Raw genomic sequence first — 12,254 nt, 5'->3', positions numbered from 1 at the left:
CAGAGTTAGAGTAAAAACATAATTAAAAAGAAATTGAGATCCCTGACATTCATCAAGGCTGCAATGAAAATAGTTTTTATATTTTATTATGTTTTAAATGTGATTTATTTCTCTGAGGGTACAGATTAATTTTCAACAGTCTATACACTCTCTTGTAGCCTTTAGGAATCATTCTAATATCCTATCCCGCTGTGCAAGAAACATTTCTTGGTTGAAAACAGATATTTTTCAGAGATTTCTTAATATACAGAAAATTCATTTATTTTAGAGACAATTTATAACATTACAAACAAATGTATTGTCAATTTTGGCTATACTGAAATAAAAACAAAGTGTTTACTTTTTGTGAAATAGGTATTTATATTTCAATGTAAATGTAAGCATTCTGACAGTTTAATATTTTGAATAAATTATAATACAATACATATGTATGCCAATGATGAGAGACAACATGGACCTCTATATTTACCTAAACAACATACAAGCAACATATATGTCATTATAGCAAATAGCCTTAATTTCAAACAACCCTATACTGTCATTTTAAAATGAACAAATAATTGCAGTTTAAAATGGAAAGAAATAATACAGAAAGTAATAAATAATGCCTTTATGAATATGAATATCGGGGGCCCAAGGTTAGCTTTAAAATAAAAATTGCTTCATATAAAAATATTATTAAATTATGGATTTCCCCACAAAATCTCTCACTTATAAATACGTCAGATCAGTTAAGAGTTTTATTCAATTAATTTTGTTTAAAGTCAGGACAAGCTATCAAATGCCAACTGAGCATAAAAACCCCAAAAATGTGCCAGACCCCTGTCAAAACAGAAGCTTTTGAAAACTTTTCAAGCTGCAAGTTAAAAATGACAGAATGTGTGCTCTGAGTAGGTGCAGGATGTGGTCCGTACTTGGCCAGAGGCCGCCTTGCCCGGTTAACAGCATCCAGATCAGCGTAGCGCAGGTCCAGCTGGCAGCCCACCAGGATGATCGGGGTGCGGGGGCAGAAATGCTTAATCTCAGGGAACCACATGGTGCGGACATGGCGCAGGGAGTTTGGATTGGCCAAAGAGAAGCACAGGACTACCACATCAGATCTGAAGACATACAGAGAGAAAGAATTCAGTCTATTTTAAGAGAATACATCCGAAGAAAGCATGTAACAGGCAGAGAAACTGGCAAACCCTGGACACTTATCGTCCTACACAGAGGCTTTAAAATGGACTGTGAATCACAGTTTTGGAACAAAACTGTGAAATGCACCAAACAACACTATACTGTGAGTGAGATACAAAGACTTGTATTATTAATGAAAATGATTTAATGTGCGATTTTACATATGGCACTATAATATTTATTGATCATAAAGATTAACCGTTAGCATTTTAGTCATTTTAACTGTGAAAGATTGTTCTGCGAAATGACAAATCACAGTACAGCCACTTTATTTAGGCCTAAACGACCTTTATAAATGACAATGGTTGTGTGTACTAACGCATGTGTGCCTCTCCAGTAAATATGCGAGCATGAAAGATGTTGTGCAAGTCATTAAGTATCTCGTCTGACTCAATAACCAGCTCTGGTCTAATAATAGCGGATGGTCTGACCATGTCATATTTCACAGCTGCGCTCACAACATGCTCATCATGTGAGACCAGCATACACAAGACTGACTAATGGAGCACCACATTGTTGTTGTAATGTAAACAGACTTAATCTAGTGAATTTCATCACAAGTACGCAGTTGTACTGGAAAGTGATCATGCACATGTTTATAGATATGACAATCCGTGTTTCTTACATGGCATTACTGAGGTATTTTATTTTTCTTTGATATAATCTTTTGGAAAATACAACATGAAGTAAAAATAAAGATGATTACAGTTTTGAAACAATATGGCTTCCTCAAAAAAATGACTTTGTTTTGGGGAACATCTTGTAGGCCCACACGGAATCACAGCAAGCATTGTATATTATTAAAAGATGTCTAACAGACGTCTAAACATAGTCATTTTGGCTAAAACAAGGCTACATTTGGGCTGTCAATAAAAATCTAATAGGCATCTAAGTATATGCCAAAACAAATAACGAGAAATGAATCCCAACACAAAGTTTGTCTAATCTGTCTATTTGACAACCAGTGTAGTTTTGAGATATTCTTAGATGTCTATTAAATCTTCACTGACAGCCCAAGTTTTGCATTGTTTTAGCCAAGCTGTCTACATTTACATGTCTATTAGCCATCTATTAAACAGAAAAATGTTTGCTGGCAATGGTCATTTTGGGCTGGGATTGCCTATGGACAACGTACGCTAGATTGGCAAAGCTCAAACAGCATTTTATACCACACAAACCCAGTGGTTCTCAACCTTTTGGACTTTAAAAGGCCCACTATTTTCTAACTGAATATTTAAAGCTTGCCCTTCATATATACATTTTACCATTTAAAATAAAAGTTCCAAAAATGGGGTTTATGCACTGATGCCAAACATTAGAAGAACCAAAGAGTCTGTCAGTGAACAGTTTTTAAAAGAACCAATTTTGTTACTGTATAGATAATTTTAATAATATAAAAGATATTATTTATTGCTATAAAAATTCTTTCTGGAATGGAAAATTTCTGAATGATGGCATAAACATTTCTACAAAAACGGCTGGTATCATTATGTTCTTTATAAAGATTTCAGAATCTCTTGATTTTTAGAGTGCATTTACATTGTAATTTACATTAGGATTTAATATTGATCAGAATATATCAGTGTGACTTAAAAGTAAATTGATGAATTATATATAATGTAATGTAATATAATATAATATAATATACTATAATATAATATAATTCTTGTTGTCTGTGTCCCTTTAAATATAATATAATATAATATAATATAATATAATATAATATAATATAATATAATATAATATAATATAATATAATATAATATAATATAATATAATATAATATAATATAATATAATATAATATATTAAATGATGCTCCATTAGACATTTTCCCCTATAGTGGGCTTCAGAACTTTGATTGAGAACCAGTGAACAAAGGTGCAAAGAATTTTACAACCTCAAGGTCAAAGTCAACATCCTGAATCTCCTGAGAATGCTTGCAAGTCTATGTGGAAATGGGCCAAAGATAAGACAATTAAAAAACAAAATGAACAGAGCAACACGCATCCACAATCATTCACCATCTCTGAGCGCATAGTGTTGTGGGTCATAAAGGACTGTGTTATGTAATCAGTGTGTGTGGTGTTCAGTAGAGCTATGTGGAGCATGTCTAAGTTCAAACTCCTGACTGCGTGTCTGCTTGACTACACTGTAAACACACAGACACACATATCTAACATTGTAAGAACAGTGATAATGTAAACTGTATTATTTGTAAAAGTACAGTAATATGGTAGTCCCATAGATTTAAAAAATCCTGGTCTCAACTGTCAATACTATGATATTCTATCATACAGTTCCCTCAATGTACCAATCTGATGAAGTATATATACTATATTTTAGTTTATACATCTATAAATGTGATCTATATATTTATGTATAAACATGACTCAGCAAGGGTTTCCCCGCTGAGTCATGGTTCTTCTAGAGGTTTTCTTTTAAACATCTAAATATGTTATATTCTTTCACAATGTGCCTCACAGTTCTTTCACAATGTGTTTTGCCGATTTCTGTCTACAAATAATTAATGCAGAAAGTGAGACTTTGATAATCATTTTCAAGAAATGTTCAATGTGTCTGTGTGGGTGTGTATTTAGCTTAAGTAAAAGACACTGGGGGTGAAGGTCAAAAGATTCTGTTTCCATAACAGGGCGCCACCATTAATAGTGCTTTATCAGCTGACTACATCTGCCCTGGTACCACACACACACACACACGCACACACGCACGCACGCACGCACGCACGCACGCACGCGCACACACACACAACACAAAACACAACACAAACACACACAGACACACAGACAATACAACACACACACACACACACACACACGCGTTTTTCACACATATTGCTTGTTTTGTGCTCTCTCTCCTAAAATCATGCCACATTCACAACACTATTGCATTATTAATTTGCTAGATGATTTACACTTAAATAAAATATTAACTTTTCATGTTCTATTAGTATCATGTATACACTTATGTTCAAATGTTTGAGGTTAGAACTAAAGGAATGAAAAATGAAGTACACTAATCAAATGTCCCAGCAAGGCATTAATAAAGGTACAAAAGGCCTCAACATTTCACAAAATATTGATAATAAAGGAGTTTCTAGAGCACCCGGAGCCGGCGCGTCCATAGAGGCGACCTAGGCGGCCGCCTAGGGCGGCAGAATACAGAGGGCGGCATCCCCGACACAACCCTCACCCCTCACCACCCACGCCCTCAGTTATATCCGCGTCTAGGGCGGCGTCTGCGACACTACCCTCACCACCCGCGCCCTCAGTTATATCCGTGTCTAGAGCGGCAAAATAGAGAGGGCGGCGGCGTCCGTGACAGCTCCCTCGACACCCCCCCTCGCTTTCACTTTAGGGTTGAGGGCGGCATAACCGTCCTTTGCCTAGAGCGGCAGTTCAGCTTGCTCCGGCCCTGAGAGCACCTAATTAGAATGATTGAAAGTGACATTGAAGACTGCTGAATGCCTGCTATAAAAAGTTTCAAGATTAGACACAAGTAATAAAAAAAACAAATGCATGAAAAAATACATACGGCAGAAGCTTATTCATTAAAAAATATGCATTGTTTAATATATGCACCGTTATTTACTGATAGTTGATAAGCCAGCTCTGGGATTTCTGGTGAACTGTCAAGATACAACATTAAGAATATAGACTACTTGATCTATCCAAACTTTGAATGGGATCACACACACCTGACATGACTTGATGCACTAACATTCTTTTGATGTCCATTACATTAACAGTCCAACCACAAACATTAAACTACATCCTGTTTCATAATCACAATTTGTTGCTTTTGTTTCTCAGTTTCTTAGTTTCAGTTTCACTTTATAAACAAGGCAAACTATGATTGCATTTTCCTCCCTATCCGAAGATGTAGACATTTTCCATGTAATTTTCCATTTAAACAACTTAATTAAGTTGCTCTGGCTATTTAGCACTTTAACTAGAGCGATTTGGCCTAAAATCTCAATCTCGATTAATTGAACATATTAACTCAATTACAATTAATGAACGATTATTTTATTTATTTATTTATTTATTTATTTATTGGCCTCATCATTCACAGATAAGTTTTGTAGAGTAAATGTGCCCACAAATTACCGGTGAAAGATTTTTGAATTAAGGGATACTTGATTTAAAAAAAAAAAAAAAATGAAGAAAACACGCACTCTCCTTTTTGTGATTCATAATGAACATTAAAATTGAACAACTGAAATTAAAATTCACATAAAACCACCTAAAACCAACAGTCACTTTTTTCTTATAAAAAGTGAAAATTAATACCTTGCACTTTTGGAGACAAAATAAATTATTTTCAGTGTTTTTCATATTAAAAGTAGAAAATAAGGCTTGTAGTAGCCACCAATAACCATTATTTACCACTCAATTTTTTTCTTATTGAGGATTTCAAGTGCCCAATAAAAGATTAGGATGGAACACTGATGCATCTGACAAATTTATGATTTGGGGCTTTTGGCTTTTCATAAAATCTAAATAATTTTGCAGTCAAACGCAAAGGAAACATTGACAATACACTACTCTTTCTTTTATCACACTTCAATTTGTGTCTGTAAATTTCATTACATATTTTTAAAGGCCGTTTTCTCAAAAGGATTTTTTTCTCCTGCCCCTGTCCCTGAGCATACTGCACTTGTACATCTTCACTTCAACAGAACTTACAATTACACACAATTTTAACTGATACAACATTTTATTCAGCCAAAAATTGTAAAAGTTGTAATTTGCTTTTAGATTGTTTGTTTTTGGGCTGTTCACAGAATTTTATTTCAGGCTCATTATATGGCTCTAACATGGTAACAAAAACTTAAATTGATGTTCGAATTTTTCTTCCAAAACGGAAATAAATAAATAGCAAATATGCAAGTTCAATGATTGATGCATATTCAATGAAACTATAAACTCAATAACTTGTAACTAAAAAACAATATAAAACTATTTGCAATTCTTAATGACGTCGACCAGCTGGGGAAGTGCATTGATAACTATTAGCTAATTGTTTCACTCCGTTGACCTGGAGTGTCTTGCATGAATTGATTATTGATTACACTGAAAACTAGGTATAGCACTATCGATGCTGCTAAAGTGAATTGAAAATATGGCCTCACTAACACTAAGTGGCATTACACCAAAAGTCTTTTAGTTAAAGCTTACATTATTGCTCAAGTTCATAAAGCATTCCACGCATTTGGACAATTAAAATTCATTTTTATAATAAGCCAAGACCTAGCACAGATGGCCTGTTTCGGGTATATTTTCTATTTAATATCACTAAATATATATTCTATATATTCTATATTCTATATTCCCAAGTGAGTCTTAGATGTCTAAACACTTCTTGGAAGCACTGTAAGCATTTAGGAACAGTGTCAATCTCCCTCGTTCTCTGCTTGGCTCAGTGGCTTCTGTGATCTGCAGCACTGCACTGCCCTGAGCCAAAGCACCACTGCTGATCCACTGATCCTCCGCTGCCCTGTGCTGCGCTCAGAATAAGAGCCTTCATGCAGCGCTCTTTGGCTAGGCTTACAGCACATTACCTTCCCAGCTGGGAGGATTAGGGCAATAACCAATGCTTGGCAGGGCAACACATGCCTCAGCCAAGAGTGGAGAGATATCAAGAAAAAAAAAATGGAAGATTGATATTGCGGAACAAGTATTGTGTGTGTGTGTGTGTGTGTGTGTGTGTGTATGTGTGCGCATGTGGATATGTTTTTATATTCCAGTGCGGAGTTACAATTGGATCCACACAGACTCATGGGGACATTTGTCACCATTGGGACCTAAATTGAGGGCATGCGAGTATCAAGGGTTCAGTTCTGTGCCCCTGTGGTAAACACACATCCCATAGCATTTTAAGATCAAGACGAGCTTCATATTGTGTGACTGACCTGCCATATGCAAAGCGTCTGTCTTTGTGATGATCTCCAAATGTGTCCCACAGCCTGAGGGAGACACTGACCTCATCCACCACATCTCGGGACCTCTCCAGCACCTAGACAAAACACTTAAACCACTTAGTGAGGTTTCATTGTACCACTACATCAATGCAAAAACATTGTAATCAGATTTTATTAAGCTGAAAGTCAGTTGTTTTCATTTCTCATTCGACATTTAGTTTATTTAAAAAGTGTCATTAGACTATTAGTAGACTTTTAGCTTAGGGCTAGAAGAATAAGTCTAGTAAAACTAGACATATTCAACATTCTACATGCACAAGTAGATTGTGAGGTAAAGTCACCGATCAATAATAGATCAGTGGTGAAGGTATTACTAAAATAAACTTTTACGCAAATTTCTTATCTGCAAAGACAGTCTAGGGTTATTATGGTTAACTGAAAGTAAAATAATAAAATTAACATTAACTATAATCATTCACTAAAAAAGAATAATGCTAGCTTCATTAACATAAAATCATATATGGTTTGCCTAGATTGTTTGTACTGGTTTTTGTGTGCCGTTTGTGAGTCTGTGGGTCTGCAGCTGGATATTATTGGATTTTCCCGTTTTATTTTTTTCATAAATAGTTAAAACCACATGAGAGCGCCCTCTGACTCTCAGGGGATATTTACTACTGATCATAGAGTTGTGCTTCCCAAATAACATGTGCATAACAATACCAGCTTTGCTTAATCACATTTGCGACATCATTTCGAATGAATTACCAAGCCCTATTTACAACCGTTCTATTTTTACTCAAGTTTATAAATACACTGGTAAAACAGGCTGTAATCCATTGCCATGTTTATATGTACTTTATCTTTGTCACTTCACTGATTTGCCTTCTGACAATTGAGATGTACAGAATTTACATCAACACTTATTGCTCTTCAACATGTACACAATATGCCAAAGGTCTACCCACCTCCTGGCACACTCGGTATTGGTCGATGGCCCAGACAGTTGGCACGTGGGTGGCAAGCAGCTGGTACTGAGTAAGGGTGGCATTGCAGGCACGGGCACAAATCAGCCGGGTCTTGCCCACCGCGTTATCACCCACCACCACACACTTTATGGTCTCCACATTAGGTCGCTCATAATCTGTGTCTATATCCATGGAGAGGGCCCTACAAGAGATGGAGAAAGAAAATTAACACACTTTTCTAAAAACAAACACACACACACACACACACACACACACACACACACACACACACACACACATATCAGTCGGAAAAAGATAATTTGATGCATTCACATCGGTGACTCAAAACAACATCCACATTAATGAATGGTGTCATCAATACTGACTAGTCATTCGCCAAATGTTCAAAGTTTAAACTAAAATCTAGGTCAGGAGCTATTTCTGTCTGAGGAAGGAACTACAAAGATAGACAACACAATTCTGCACTTGGCTATAACGCATTTTTAAAGTGTGTGAGTTTCAAAGTCACTAACAAGTGCATTTTAAACTCTTTCTATTTTGGCGAATAAAAATTAAATTATCTGAGGTCAAAGCTTACGGGCAAATCGTTGCCTTGGAATTATGAGGTTCGATCTGGTTCCTGAATGATTTTAAAGTATTGAGCTTCAAGGTTTTTGCATTTCGTATAACAAACGATATGTGTGTAACAGTTCTCTTTCATACATTAACATGACAGAGACCCTAAATGTAGTCTACATGTAAATTATCAACATTCTCTTACATCTGTAAACTGGAGTACAAAAACAGGGCGAATCCAGACAGAACCTTTTCAGTCTGCTTATTGATTTAATAAAAAAATAAAATAAAATGGCGTTGTAACAATATGTTGATTGGGTACGCTAAATTGGCTGTAGTGTATCTGTGAATGAGTGTGTATGGATATTTTCCAGTGATGAGTTGCAGCTGGAAGGACATCAGCTGCATAAAACATGCTGAATAAGCTGGCAAGACATTTTGTTTTGGTGACCCCTGATTAATAAATAGACTAAGCTGAAAAGAAAATGAATGAATGAATGAATGAATGATGTTTTAGGATGAATATTATTTCTTGTTTAAATTGAGGATCCAAGGCTGTGCTAAACAGTGTGTCCAGTGCAGATGTTAATTTTATGTAATTAATATGGTCATATTTATTGAACTATATACTTTATATAAATTATTTTATGTTATTTATTGAATTGTATGCCTCATGAATTAAATTAAGTATTTGCACTTCAAGGCTAATATCAAATTTAACGACTTTTTAACAGACAAATATAGCAAAATTTAAAACCAGACAATGAGCAAATCAGTTGTTTAACAAAGTTTAATAAACACTGAAAAATATTTCACTGACTATATATACACACACAATCAAAAATATTTCACATTTAATATATTATATTTTTAGTAACTGTTACTTTTTGTAAAATTTAACATTTCATCTAAGTCAAAAAATGCTTTTAAATAATCACAAATTACACACATCTTTCCAGTTTCAGGTTTCTGCTCAATTTTGAGTGGTTTGACATCGTTTAATCGAAATGACAAGAAAAGCTGATTCTGATTGGTCCTCATGTGTGCTTTCGAAATGCTGTCTGGCTCACAAAAAGAACATTAAAGAGCCATAGAGTTTGAGTTTGTAGATGAAACCCTTTTTTTCTTTTCTTTTTTTTTAAATAAAACATCTTAAAAATGTAAACAACTTATAAAAAACATCACATTATGTAAATAAGTTGTCATCTAATAAGAATATGTCAATAACTCAATTTTGACAAAAATGTCAGATAAAAGGGAATCACGTGTTGGGTTGCGGCTGGTAAAACAGTCAGGTTGCATCTGCTGAGTAAAACATTGGCTGGATAAGTTGGCGGTTCATTCCACTGTGACAACCCCTGATTAATAAAGGGACTAAGCCGAAAAGAAAAAAAAATGAATGTCAGATAGAACCTTATAATTTGAATGTGAAGATTTGTTGTTTTGTATGAAAGAACACACACACCAAACAGCATTAATGCCACACTTTGCTCAGGATACCGAAACAAACAGCGTTAACACAAACACTCACATAAACATGACTTGACTACAGCTCTACACAGAGAAGAAAGAAAAAGACGTTTCTTCTGAGGGACGCAGATGAAATAAACCATTCCGAGACCTGCATGCCAACACATATGACGGTGACTTAATATCCATGACAACTGGCAAGTTTTCTTTTAGGTTCACACTAATTGCTTCATTCTGCCTTTAAACTATTTTTATTTTGCAGACATTTGTTCAATAGGCAGAACTACTTTGCTTCAGCAAGTAGCACAAATTTGAGCATGCACATTTGGCTCGTTAAATATTAATACACCACTATAAAAAAAGCAGCCGAATAACGTAATTACAAATGATTTGGGCAAATGTGCACCCACTTGGTCCTGAGCTGCACAAATCAATTAGCTTTTTAAAATTAAAATTCATTGAAAAAAAAAAAAACACAGGCAACACTCTAAGTGTAGTGCATTCTTTTGATCCAGCTAAAGTGATCCAGCCATCTACATTACAAACGTTCCATAAAAAGAGCTCATGAAAGATTAATACGGTCACTGTTTATTGTTCCACTGACAAAGACGTCACAGTTCGGGCCTCAAATGACATACTGGGGTCTAAAAGTGATTCTTGTTCGTTCAGCTCATTGTGAGGTGGCAGTTCTGACCAAGATTAGAAATATGTCCAAATTGTTAATTAATAGGTCAAGAGCCATTTATCTGGAGCATCAGTGCAGCACTAATTCATTATCAGAGGAACGTTACAGCAGGCTTTGAGATTTTGGATCAGAAAAAAAGCTTTCAGAAAGTGAGTGAAATGTTCTATCGCTGCTCTGGAGGAAGCTTCTTTAACAGGTTACATAACAATGGTGGCACAACGGGCTGATGAAGCCGAGCTGGAAATGTTGCTACATATTTGTGTTATCTAACTGCAGTCTTTATGGGATTCACTAACATTTATAGTGAATGCTATAAAGATGAAGATTACTATGATTGCTTAATCAAAAAATAACTATTATTTGTAAGAGTTTTTAAACCACAATTTCTTTTTCTTTGCATGCAAAAAATGGTAAGTGGGTATGGAGGTTATGAGTACACTTTGAAAAAGCAACCACAATGTTTTGTATCCTTTTACTTTAAAAGCAGTAACAATTATAAACTTATCAATTATTAATAACAGTAACAATTCCATCATGATTTACTTCAATGTTACGGTCATTGTTTGATGGAAATTATCTCTTTCTCAAATAAACACTCCAGAAGAACATTATTAGTTGACAATACCTTAACTTTCTATGGTTTCTAGAGCACTTAAACAACTTTAAAGGTGCCACAGAATGAAAATGGATATACCTATGGCATAGCTGAATGATCGAATTTTAATACATACATAGTAATACCGTGAGCATCAAACACTATTGTTTCCTTGCTCTCATGTAAAACCATGATCCACACGGGATTATTATGCACGTCTCAAGCAATCCTTTATTGGCCACAACATTTCCATTAACAACAATAATAATTTTCACTTATTTTTAAGTTTATCTGAGCTTGTATGATACTTACTATGTGGGACATTTATTTAGAAAAATAGAAGACTTTTAGGAAGTGTAAGCAGTTCTGATTCTTGTACACTTCTACAGGTTTTTAATGCATGTTTATGAATCATGTCATATCAGTTAGCACTTACTGTGATTTTTTTAAGTGAAAGGATGGCGAAAAAAAAAAGCTGTTCATGCGGAGGTCGATATTAACTCCTGTATTTGTTTTCCTATAACTTAAAACCAACAAATCCAACTCTAAATAGATCTCTCTTGTAGAGTAGAATTCAATTTTTTCTGTATTTCATTCATATCACAACCCAGGAGCAAACTAGGTTATTCTTCTGGCATAAAAACATCTCACTTGTTCCTTCTGGCAAAAATAAACCTCTACACCATCTCAGTTTTGTCAGATTGTTATTTAACAAGGAATCAACTCAAATTGTTTAAATATTTTTAGACAACAAAAGTATGATTATTTTGTATTTCAGACTACAACATGCTGTCTGTGTGTGTCTGTGTGTGTGTGTGTGTGTGTGTGTGTGTGTGTGTGT

At 35.0% G+C, this 12,254-nt stretch overlaps 1 protein-coding gene across 11 annotated transcripts in view; it reads right to left on the bottom strand.

Annotated features, from left to right (window-relative positions):
• rhobtb4 (Rho related BTB domain containing 4) overlaps positions 1–12,254 on the bottom strand; it is an 81,192-nt gene that overhangs the window by 30,257 nt on the left and 38,681 nt on the right. For all 11 annotated transcript variants that reach the window (XR_012405891.1, XR_012405896.1, XR_012405897.1 and 8 more), the window contains exons 2-4: positions 8,088–8,289; positions 7,114–7,217; positions 915–1,100 (exon numbers count right to left, since the gene is read on the bottom strand). Coding sequence is in view for 4 of the 11 variants with exons in the window: in NM_001365558.1 (NP_001352487.1) it covers positions 915–1,100; positions 7,114–7,217; positions 8,088–8,289 (492 nt within the window). In the remaining 7 variants the exon portion in view is untranslated. The remainder of the gene's footprint in view (positions 1–914; positions 1,101–7,113; positions 7,218–8,087; positions 8,290–12,254) is intronic.

Source organism: Danio rerio, chromosome 5, assembly GCF_049306965.1.
Source record: "Danio rerio strain Tuebingen ecotype United States chromosome 5, GRCz12tu, whole genome shotgun sequence".
NCBI lineage: Eukaryota > Metazoa > Chordata > Actinopteri > Cypriniformes > Danionidae > Danio > Danio rerio.
Note: the sequence above shows the minus strand (reverse complement) of the source record. Positions and strands in the feature narration are given on the sequence as shown.